Below are 13,198 nucleotides of genomic sequence, written 5' to 3' on the forward strand. Positions count from 1 at the left end.
TCTCTCGTCAATGACCATCCCTCTTGAAGAAGCCCGCATAAATCGGGCGAAACGTTGAGTATCCAGGTCCTTCCACCTCCATTTTATTTCATATCGTCGGATTTAATCCAGCTCAACAATCATATATATATATATATATATATATATATATATATATATATATATATATATTTGTTCAGGTGGTTCTCATCAGCTGCCGGTCAAGTTAAGCCAACGTCATAGAAATTCAGGTCAAATTTTTAATATATATATATATATATATATGGAATCTTTTTTTCCTTGTACACATTTTTGTGAATTATTCCATGGATTTCTGCCTTTGGCTTATTATGGACCGTCTTCTTCCAATTACGGGATTTCCTTGGATTTTACTTGTACAAATGGAAATTCTTTTAACTTTCTTGAAGTTTTACATTTGGATTTTACCGTCACTGGATTTTTTATCTTCCACCAGACTATCCATTCGTGTGTAATCACCTTTTTCTTCACCATATTCCCTCTGCTTCACTTTTTTTGTTGTTTTCAAGTAAGATCTTTGACTTACTTGTTGTTTCATCAAATACTTCTGCATGCAAAATCCGATCCCGCATTTTACTAATTCCCACCCTCTGATGAGAAGGAAAGTATTTCTTCGAAACTCCGCGGATTAAGGACTATCCATTTATCTAGTGTTTCCTTTTCAGATTAAATATGTTTTTAACTCATTTCAAAGTGTTTTTTTAACATATTTTATTAACTGTTTGCTCATATATATATATATATATATATATATATATAAAATAAAGTGGTGTTGATATCTTAAAATACTTCAGCAATTTCCATATTTTTTTACGCATGCAATTTTTACGCACACAAAACTTCAAGAGGAGAGTGTATAGAGTCAGTCCTGGAAATGTACATTTTAAAAGCAGTTTTCATTAAATATGAAATTAAATATTTTTAGTGCTTCTTCAAAATCGAAATATCGAATTCAAGTAAAACCATCATCATCCGCGACCCTGTTGTTTAACAGCATTGGTGACTACGGCTCCCAATGTGGGCAGCTCTTGATAGTCGAAAACAGCTCAACTTTTGACGATAATCCCGACCAAGCTGTCCATCAAAGTGCGTCATGGTTGATCTTACTTTTCGTTACTGGAATTCTACGAGTCAGTACTAAACGTTCTATGTCTCATTGACAGTAAATATGTCCTAAGAACATCATTTGGTTTTTATGACAATTTCCATCAGAAATCCTTTAGTGCGCCCACATTTAGTCCGTATTTCCTCGTTAGAAATGTGATCTTTGCAAACGACCCCTAACTTTTGTCTCTGCGTTTCCACATTTCTGGGGGCAGATAGTCCAACTTTTGCAACCATATAACAAGACAGACCAAACATACGCCTTAAGAATGCATTGTTTAGTTTTGAGCTTGATGATATTGGAGTATAAAACTGAGTTAAGTTTAATAAATGTTTGTTTACTCTGAGCAATACGCGGTCTTATATCACACCACAATCGTCCTGCAGATGTAATCCATGATCTAAAGATTTATCCATCTGAGTAACTGACTATGTATATTACCGATTTCAAAAGTTAAAAAAAAGAAAAGAAAAAAAAAATAAAGAAAAAGAAAAAAAGAAAAAAGAAAAGAAAAAAGAAAAAAAAGAAAAAAAAGAAAAAAGAAAAAAAAGAAAAAAAAAGAAAAAAAAGAAAAAAAAAAAGAAAAAAGAAAAAGAAAAAAAAGAAAAAAGAAAAAGAACAAAAAAGAAAAAAGAAAAAGAACAAAAAAGAAAAAAGAAAAAGAAAAAAAAAAGAAAAAAAAAAGAAAAAAGGAAAAGAAAAAAAAAAGAAAAAAGGAAAAGAAAAAAAGAAAAAAGAAAAAAAGAAAAAGAAAAAAAAGAAAAGAAAGAAAAAGAAAAGAAAGAAAAAGAAAAAAAAGAAAGAAAAAGAAAAAAAGAAAGAAAAAAAGAAAAAAAAGAAAGAAAAAAAAGGAAAAAAAGGAAAAAAAGGAAAAAAAGGAAAAAAAGAAAAAAACGGAAAAAAAAGAAAAGAAAAAAAGGAAAAAAAGAAAAAAGGAAAAAAAGAAAAAAAGGAAAAATAGAAAAAAAGGAAAAAAAGAAAAAAAATGAAAAAAAAAGAAAAAAGAAAAAAAAAATGACTTTAGTGCCAACAGGTAGAATAGCAACCAAAGCATTTAGCGCTCCAGCCGGGTTCCCTATCATTTGAGCTATCAACAGATATATAAAGATTTTAAATTAAACCACTTCAAACTATGAATAAATTTGCACATGCGCAAAAGCAACACAAATGTCAGCAAGTTGAAATAAACATTTTACATTTTAACTTGGCGACATATTTACATACGTGTTAAAATATCTATTCGTAAGCAAATAAAAGAATGTTTACTTACAACATATTCGTAGTTAAAATCCGATTTAGCCGAAGTGATGCGAGCGACAACCACGCGGACGTATCCAGCTTTAATGCTACTACTGCCAGTTCGACACACAATTCTGAAAGAAGAAAATTTTTTAATTCATAATTAACCCTGAACAAGGTGCTGGTCTACAAAAAACCAACCAATGCAGATTCTGTCACTCAGCTGTTGAAAGTCCAAGCCAACTAATGTGTGGTGCAAGATCCTTTTAGCCGATGGTCATTGCACTGCTCGCCGCAATAAAGTATGTAGATACTTACATTGGAAGGTCTGTGGAGAGATGCAACTAGATAGGTCGTCGGACATCTGGAAACATGAACCACCACCGATAACATCAAATGGAAAAGTGACAGTGTTCTACGACAAAGACATACAGGCAGGCAGATACAGAAAAGACAAGACCATCAAGCCAGATACAGATTTATGGAACAAGTCCGAAAGGACATTTTTTTTTTTTTTTTTTTTTTTTTTACATGGGTGTCACCACTTATCAAGGCCCAGAGGCCACTCAAGGATAAGGGTTAATAGGTATACATTAGTCATTGTGATTTCAGCATAGTAAACAGTGGGAATTTTGTAACTTGGATTACTTAGGGGGACGATTCAATTAGAACTTGTTCACATTGGACTTTTTTTTTTTTATAGGTATCAACACATTATCAAGGCCAAGAGGCCACTCAAGGATAAGGGTTAAAGAGTGTACAGTAGAAATTGGACAATATAATAATCATTAGTAATGAAAATTTGTTAAATTTGATAACTTATATGGAACGGCTCATCAAGAACTTATTTACATTAGACTTGAAGACAACCATATTGTAGTCAGCCGGAAAGCAGGAAAATGGAAGACAATTCCACAGGCGTGCAGTTCTAATAAAAAAGCTTTGTTCATGGAATCTACGTTTAGGTTTAGGCACAGATAAAGAGTGGGGAGAATTATTGATAGTGTTTCTTGTGAAAGTTTTGCGAGGGGGGACCATAGATTGATTGTCACAGTTCCAAACGAGTTTGGCCTTAATAGAGCAGAACGGGAAAAGATAACAAAATATCAGGACCTAAAAAATGATCTAAAAACGACATGGTCTCTGAAAGAAATAAACATTATACCAGTTGTGACAGGAGCAACTGGCTTAATAAAAAAGAACCTTCAAAAATACTTAGAAGCAATCCCTGGAAGACCAAGCTGTAAGGAAATACAGATAGCAGCCATAAAGGGAACAGTGTCTATTCTTAAAAGAGCCCTCGGATATAAATTTAAATTATAATAGAATCAAGTGTTAGACCCAGGAAGGAGCCCCATTGATCTCTTCAAACTTACAAAAGTAAAATAAATAAAAAAGTGAAATTGCCACCGAGACTTAATGGACTACTAGTATAGTCAGGGAAACAGGAAACAGGAAGGGAATTCCCAAGTCTAGCAGAAAAACATACAAAATATCTATTTTTTTGGTTGTTTTTGTTTTATGGCATATCAACCCTTTTCAGGTTATTTAATACCGAATCCAGTGATTTTGGAGAACAATTTTTTAATAGAATATATATATATATATATATTTTTTTTTTTTCAAGTCGGTTTCTATTTAACCTATAGTTGGGACCCTAACAAGTACTACCAGTCCGGGTCAGAATGGACCTGGGAGCAATGGCAATTAAAGGGTGGCTCCACACTCCCCAAAGCCTGCAAGCTGGGGCCTCACCATCGGATATAGTTTAAGGTCATATCCAGGACCACAAAATATCTATTATTTATGAAAATAGTTATTGAACGCAAAAAATAGTTGCATAAGACACACACACACACACACACACACACACACAAAAAAAAAAATTATCAAAATAAAAAAAAATAAAAAATAGCCCTGTAACACAAAAAAAAAAAAAAAAAGCCCAGAAACACACACACACACACAAATAGCCCCGAAACACACACACAAATAGCCCCAAAACAAACAAACAAAAAAATAGCCTGAAACACACATTCACATACGAAAATAGCCTCGAAACACATAAAAAAATAAAAAATAACCCTGAACACAAAAAAATTATGTATGAAACACAAAAAATAGCCCCTAACTGCAAAAAATTAGTCACTATCCACAAAAAATAGTCACTAAACACAAAAAAATAGCCATGAAAAACAATAACTATGAAAATAGCAAAAAAAAAAAAAAAAAAAAAAAAAAAAAATACAAGTCTGAAAATTTGGTTCAAAATCTAAAATTATTAACGAAAATTGCTAAATTGTCCATTAATCACGATGAATATCGCCTCCAGAGATTTTATTCATTCTTTGTCGCCTTTTCAGCTTCAATATTTCTGCTTCGGATTTTTATTGCCATAAAACAAGGCCGGATAATCAAGCATCAAGTCCGACTGGCGATTAATTTGGTCGGAGGGAAAAAAATCAAGAAACAAAACGAATGCGATCAAATTAGAAAATTACGGACGAGCCTCAGGGAGTCGAAATTGATTGGAGTTTTATGTTTCCTCCCATAAAAAAACAAAAAGCAAAACACACACACACACACAAAACAACTTTCAACAACAAACCAGACGAATTATATTACACATAAGGCAAGACAACTCGGCACAGTCCGGGATAAAAAAAAAAAATCCTGATTTCATTTTATAACCTTTCCCTGAAAAAAGACGGGACATTATTAGAGGACTTTCCCCTCAATCCCGGCTAAACCAGGACCTTCAAAGATCAAGAATTTTCCTAAGGATATTGGTGGTACCTACAATAGCAGAGGTTTGAAGGCCGCCTAACAAATCAACGATGCCTAGTATTTTGAAATATCCTTCCAGACAACTTGATACAACACTTAGGATATCTACTACCACTGGGACTGCTTGGGGTTTAACTGGTGCTGGGACAATTAATCGGAATCAGAAAATTGAGGGTTTGTATTACTGTACAGATTCGAAAAAGTTGTCAAAGAAACAAATATATAACAAATAACTGTTATCAAAGGCAAAATAAATTACTTTTCTACCTAACTGGATACTTTTTTAGTGTTTTTATTCAATGTAACATGTTTATTCAGTTGGAAAAACATACAGTGTTTACTAATGTATTTGGAAATTTAAAATAGCACCGGATTCTCTGTTGAACACGGTAAGTTTTGGAAAATGAGTTAAAAATAAAAAATATACAAAATACTGTCTTCAATACATTTGAGTTTGTTGTTTGTGAGGATTTTAATTTCGTGGTTGTTGCGAATCTTGATCAAGTTACCTTCATTGGAAACTATGATGGAACAGGTCTAAACCCTTCGAAGTGGGCTGCTGCATCGGATGATGAAGGAACGAGATCAAAAGTTGCATCATGTGGAAACTGTGCTTATATCAGCACGTTCGACGCTAGGACACTGAATCCACTATCTTGTCTTAATGAACTTGTGAAAAATGCAAAGGATCGGAGCATCAATATCATTACCGTTCGCTCACAGAACAGATACTACACTATTAGTCAAATATGAGACAATTAAAAAAGCTGATACATAATGAGACTCCTCCTCCCTCTAAGGAAGAAGTAATGTCTGAAATAATGGTATCATGCTCACAGAACAGATACTACACTATTAATCAAGAGACAAAAAAAACAAAAAAAAACATGTGTTACTTACTTTTGTGCTGGCACATATTGAGATTGTATTGGCTCGCAATAAGACCCGGCAACGGTCACACCTCTTTTGATATCGTGGAAGGTTTTACCCAAATTTTCTCCAGTAATGGTCAGCAGAGTCCCGCCTTCGACCGGACCTTTCGAGGGGTAGAACTAGAAAAAAAAAAAAAAAAAGGAAATAATTTTCTCTAGTAAAGTCAGGGTGGCGCAACAAATATTTAGTCAAATATGTGTGTGAAGTCGTTTCCTATGGTCTCGGAAACGGCTGGGACGACTTTTTTATGCAAATTTCACATGAAAATACTTGATGTGTCTGGGAATGTTCTTACGTAGGTTTCGTATCAATAATCGAAAAAAAAAATCCTATTAAAGAAAGTCTGATTTTGACCAAAGTTAACACTTTTATACAACCTAACAACACAAGTGCATTTCAAAAGCTTAATCAGCGCACAAGCAGAAAGGCTCAGCCTATAAAAATCAATAGTTTTTTTTTTTTATAAGACCAGGGTGTGTTCGAAATGAATGTCTCTTTTTAGAGCATTATTAAACCATGATACCTGACCTTTGTATTTTAAAATATTAAGTGAAGCCATTATTTACAGATAATTTTATAAAATCAACAGTAGATTCTTTACAGTGCAATGTAGACTAAAATGTATTGTGGACTAAGTGACTCCATGGAGTCTTGGTCCACTGTGGAGAGGTGGATCCTTAACTAGAGCAGGCAATAATCGATTTCATCGATTTCAATAACAATAAAAGTATGGGAGGGTAAAGCATATGATCATCCTCATTCGATCTGGAGCAACGTCAGGTTTCCTTGCTAGTTTCTATATAAGTTTAGGTAAAATTTATGATAATAATAATAAGAAGAAGAGGAAGAAAAAGAGAAAGAAAAAGAAGAAAGTTTAAATTACCGGAAAAATAACACAACTAAATTTAACCTATCGCAGACTTAGCATTTCAATCAATCAATCAGGGTTTTATCACTCAATGTGAAACCCCTTTCTGGACTTTAGCCATCTAACTCTGTCCCGAGCTATCCGCTGCCATGTGGGACCCATGTTCTGTATCAGGTCGTCTCTCCATCTCGTTCTTGGTCTTCTCTTTACCCTCTTATGTTCACGAGGTGTCCATTCCGTTGTCCTAATGGTCCATCTGTTAACATGTTGTCTGCCTATGTGCCCTGCCATCTGTGTTTGGATGTTTTGATGGCAGTTTTTTTTTTTTTTTTTTTTTACATAGGCATCACCACTTATCAAGGCCAAGAGGCCACTCAAGGATAAGGGTTAAAGAGTGTACAGTAGAAATTGGACAATATAGTAATCATTAGTAATGAAAATTTGGTAAATTTGATAACTTATATAGAACGGCTCATCAAGAACTTATTTACGTTAGACTTGAAGACAACCATATTGTAGTCAGCCGGAAAGCAGGAAAACGGAAGACAATTCCACAGGCGTGCAGTTCTAGGTTTAGGCACAGATAAAGAGTGGGGGGAATTATTGATAGTGTGTACAGCTAGACGAGTGTTTCTTGTGAAAGTTTGGCAAGGGGGGACCATAGATTGAAGCTCAGTTGAACACTTTCCATGAAAATCACGATACATCAGAGACAAACTGTGATGTCAGTAACTCTTGTTTGTTGGCGGATACAGATGTTTATTTTTAGCACTTGCATAATCTAAAATCTAAAACGTCTATAATTACAAAAGAATATTCAACTATAAAAGGCGGCCCTGTCGGTGGGGCATTAGAATACACTGACTGCCCCCCTGCAGAGGGTAAAAGTCCCTCAATGGGGGTCCCGGATATGACCTTAAACTATATCCAATGGTAAGGCCCCAGCTTGTGGGCTTTAGGGAATGTGGAGCCACCCTTTAATTGCCATTGCTCCCAGGTCCACTCTGATCCGGAGTGGTAGTACCTGTTAGGGTTCCAACTATGGGTTAAATAGAAACCGACGTGAAAACAACAAATATATTCTATTAAAAAATTTTTCTTCAAAATCTTTGGATTCGGCATTAAATAACCCGAAAAGGGTTGATATGCCATAAAACAAAAACAACCAACCAACCAATTAACTATAAAAGGAGGGGAAAAAAAACCTTAACTAAAATTAAGTAGAAAACGGGGATCATCAGCTGTCTACCATGTAGCTGTTTCGGAGATTTAAAAACAGGACAGCTGTAAAGTACAGGGCTCTCAAGTAGAAAATACCACTTCCCTAATAACAAAAATGTAGATACAATATAGTTTCTTTTTATACTAATATATAAAAAAACTGAAATATTAATAATATATATAAGTAAATTTAACAAGATTATAAGATCCATTCTACGACATGTTAATAATCATAAATTTTATGAAAATAAAAATGCATAAAAGCTTAAGTACCTTTGGTGCCAGGCAGGCAAATATATATATAATTATTTACTATAATAATTATTAAATACCTACAGACACTAGTGTTTCATCCTTTCAGGAATCTTCAGTGCAGAGTGTAATGATTAACACCAGTCGATAGATTCGAACCCAGCAACACAAGCCGCCTTTGGCTTAATTAGCAAAGACCATATCCATTCCGCTAACATTATCGCGTGAAATAACGGTGAAATTAAACATTTTTAAATGTTTTTTACGTCAGTCAGAGTGATGTAATCTTTATACGATGATCTATATATATATATATATATATATATATATATATATATATATATGAACACAAAATTACTTTTAAAATTATCTTTGCATCTCAACACACTGCTCCCAATATTCCATACTCCACCATGCATTTTGGCATGTTTTTATTCTTTTATATCGTGAAACAACAACTATGAAGATGGAGATAACAGTCCGCAAATAAATAAATGAATAATAAAAATAAATAAATAAATAATAAAAATAAATAAATGAATAATAAAAATAAATAAATATAAAAATAAATAAATACAAATAAATGAATAAAAATAAACAATAAAAATAAATAGATAATAAAAATAGATGAAATTAAATAAACAATAAAAATAAATAAAAATAAATAAGAATAATAAAAATAAATAGATAATAAAAATTAAATAAATAAAAATTAAATAAACAATAAAAATAAATAAAAATAAATAAATAAAAATAGATAAATAAAAATAAATAGATAATAAAAATAGATGAAATTAAATAATAAAAATAAATAAACAATAAATAAAAAATAAAATAAAGAGATAATAAAATAAATAAAAATAAATAAAAATAGATAATAAAAATAGATAATAAAATAAATAAAAATAAATAAAAAATAAATAAAAAATAAAATAAAGAAATAATAAAAATAAAGAGATAATAAAAATAAAGAGATAATAAAAATAAAGAGATAATAAAAATAAATAAAAATAGATAATAAAAATAAAGAGATAATAAAAATAAATAAAAATAGATAATAAAAATAAAGAGATAATAAAAATAAATAAAAATAGATAATAAAAATAGATAATAAAACAAATAAAAATAAAAAGAAAGAAAAAACAACAAACATACGAAAAGCAAGCAAAAAAAAAAAAAAAGAAAAACCGAAAAAATCAGAGCTTTCGTTCAGCATTTTAAAGATTGACCAGTTTTTGCAAAAAAAATATAAATAAATAAATAAATAAATAAAAATAAAATAAAATAAATTAATAAAAAAAAACGCGATGTTTTCGTTCGGAGCTTTCCGACGGTTTACGTAAACGCCTCAGAATATGTCGACGATAACTCGATGCCTATCCTGCATGAGTACTCGTAAGTTGTACCACTTAAAAAAAATAAATAAGATACCGATTGGATCTTGCTAAATTATGAAGTATGCTATTTTATTTGCTTGTTGTAATCGATGGATAGGGGGATGAAAAACTAAAGAGAAATAGAAATCAGGGAGGGGAAATGACCTATGGAAAGTCAGGGGAGTTTATTCGGAATTCATTTTCCGGTAGCAGAGGTGAAATTTCCATTGGCATCAAATAGGCGAATGAAACCACTGACTTGTGACTAATGGCACAAGTTTTCTTTTTTTTTTTTTTTATATTATATTCAGATGCAAAAATCGTGGTTGCAGAATCGTGGTCAGAAATCCTAGAAAAGGAAATAAAGTTCAAACGGACTTTCGACACACCCCGATAGTTTTTAGTAGAAAAACAAAAAAAAAATTTTTCGACTTAAAATTTTTTTTTTTTTTTTATTGAAAAAAAAAAAATAAATAAAAAAAATATGTGATACTATTTCTGATTTTTATATTTAGGGGACGTGGTAGGATGGGGTGGTACGTAGTTGGGCCGGGTAGTTTGGTCGATTGAAAATCAATTTTTAGTATGAAATTATGAAATGCGTTAAAAAGATAAAAATGAATATTGATGCTATCTAGGTTTTATATGGCTATCAGATCAAAAGTGTTACTTTAAATTATATATATATATATATATATATATATATATAAAGCTGAATGTGTGTGTGTGTGTGTGTGTGTTTGGTCACGAATAGGCTCCTATATGGTTGACTATTTTAAAAAACTGATTACATATAGTGATAGAAGATGTATCGAGACACAAGAATGGGTATGTTTGATGTGGCAGAACGGTGGTTCATTAAAATTGTGGGATCTGCGTTCGCGCCTGGTCCACAAAGTATAGAAATAAAAAATTAAAAAAGACGTTTACTAGTGTTTTTGATATAGATGTACATAAGAATACTTTGATAAGTATGTTTTAACTTAAATAAGGATGGTGTAATAAAATTGTGGGGTCTGCGTTCGCGCCTGGCCTCCATGGAATGGAAATAGGCACAAACTTTAATAAAGACTTTTCATATCTATCTGCGTAAGTATACCTTGATAATTATGTTTCAGTCTAAAGAAATATGGTATAATAAAATTATGGGGTGTTCATTTGCGCCTGACTTCCATAGAATGGAAATATGTCACAAAGTTTAACAAGGTTTTTTAATATAGATCCACAGAATATTGTGATAAGTGTTTCAGTGTGAACAGGTATGGTATAATAAATTATGGGGTTTATCTATTTTATTTTTATATTCACCATATTTTGCTTTGGTTTTGATACCTCAAAATTCGAATCTATCTCTTTACAACCCTTCCTTTTCATAACCTATCATACTTTCATAAATCAGAGTCCATTTTTTGTAGGCTGTTTTTGAACCCAGTCAACGACAGATACTTTTGCTAGTATATATATATATATATATATATATATATATATATATATATATATATATATATATATATATATATATATATATTATAAATGTTTGTTTTTGAAATATTGTTAATTTCAATGTATACCGTTTTCGTTTAACGGGTTGAGATTGTTATGTTAAAAACCTAATCCCCATTAATTTCGAGTTAAGCTTAATGTATCTACTTAATAGGTGCAGAGCATATATAGTGCAAAACCTTTTTTTAGTAGGACACCCAAGATATCTGACATGTAGCAACGTGGGACTGGAATTTCTTTTTCCCCCCAAATTGTATCATGTACAAAATCAACCTTTTGTTGGTAGCATCAAATGGAAACAACATTTGACAAGTTGGTAAAGACTGGAAAATTTTTATGGACGCATAAAATCATAAAATTGCCATCGCATTCATGAAACGGCTGTAATGAAGAAATCTAGGATGGAATAAACAAAAGTTACAAAAATAAAAAATATGTAAGTCTTTGAATTTTAACAAAGTTTTGCACTATATATATATATACTCCAAACGATAGGTATCCCAATGGGATTGGATCCTGCACCATTTTGGGCAAATTTTTATTTACATAGACTCGAGTATATATATATATATATCATCACTATTAAAAACAGATATATCTAAAACATAACTTTCATGGATGTAGGAGATTTATAGATGACCTCATATGTATAAACGATAATGATAAATTCGAAAAAAATAAACATCTTATATATCGAAACGAATTAAAATTGAATTGTGAACATAGAGGACGACAGGCTACATTTCTGGATTTAGATATGAAAATTGAGGATGGGATTTTTCTTTATAAAATATTTGATAAAAGAAACGCTTTCCCCTTTAAAATAGTACGTATGCCCCATAAAGATAGCACCTGCCCTGTTTTTATGTTTTATGGAACCATTATGTCAGAGTTTTTGAGAATAGCTCGAGTTACTTTAAAACTAACAGACTTTATACCACCAGTTTCGAGTTTAATAATAAGGATGATAAAACAAGGTGGGGATAAAAATAAAATATTTAAACAGTTAAATAAAGCATTTGTTCGTTATCCTGATGCTTTTGAATCGTTTAAGATAAACCAGACTATATTAATAAAGGAAATCCAAAACTATATTAGCAATGTATAAAATGTATTTATAATTACATATAATAAATTTATATTATTAAAAAAAAAAAAAATGTATATATGCAAAAATATTTTTAACCTTTATATATCTAATTTTAAATAAGAATGTAAATATACAAACTACTAATTATAGTGGGGGTGATAAGTAGTTAAATGGATTAATCCAAAGCTTATAAATACAAGACTGATAAATTAAAAAATGTATCCATTTTAAATGTGGAAATTGATGAATCGCACAGGTAAGAAATTCATTTTTATAGTATGAAAAGGTTAGTAATTGCAATTAAGAATAGAAAATTGGATTAAATGTTTGTAACATGTCTTCTTCCTAAGATTAAGGGTGGTGGTGTTTGATCAACACTGCTGGGGAGCCATGATGTAATATACTGTTTTTTTTTTTTTTTAAATCCCCGAAACAGGGTTTCATGGTAAACAACTGATGATCCCTTGAAAAATAAATTATTGGTATTATAGTAAATTCGAGAGCGAGTTGATGCAGTGATTGCAGGTGATTAAATGACTTACCGACTAGATGGTTTTCTAACGAATGATAAAAAATATTTTTTTTGTATAGTTTTAAAGGTTAAAAACTTCAAAGACTATATATATATATATATATATATATATATATATATATATATATAGTCTTTATTATATATATATATATATATATATTAGTCTTTATTATATATACATATATATATACACGCACGCGCGAATCTAATTTAAAAAAACGCACTACGTCTGTCTGTCTCCATATTTTCAAACTCTATCTCTCCGAAACGAAAA

The 13,198-nt window shown here is 31.0% G+C and overlaps 1 protein-coding gene across 13 annotated transcripts in view; it reads right to left on the reverse strand.

Annotated features, from left to right (window-relative positions):
• Window positions 1-13,198, reverse strand: part of LOC145265357 (plexin-A4-like) — a 1,096,693-nt gene that overhangs the window by 180,509 nt on the left and 902,986 nt on the right. For all 13 annotated transcript variants that reach the window (XM_080121138.1, XM_080121137.1, XM_080121136.1 and 10 more), the window contains 2 exons: window positions 6,050-6,201; window positions 2,394-2,496 (listed from right to left, as the gene is read on the reverse strand). In XM_080121138.1, the coding sequence (XP_079977264.1) occupies window positions 2,394-2,496; window positions 6,050-6,201 (255 nt within the window). The remainder of the gene's footprint in view (window positions 1-2,393; window positions 2,497-6,049; window positions 6,202-13,198) is intronic.

Source organism: Euprymna scolopes, chromosome 40, assembly GCF_053919585.1.
Source record: "Euprymna scolopes isolate OS-2025 chromosome 40, ASM5391958v1, whole genome shotgun sequence".
In the NCBI taxonomy this organism is placed as follows: Eukaryota; Metazoa; Mollusca; class Cephalopoda; order Sepiida; family Sepiolidae; genus Euprymna; species Euprymna scolopes.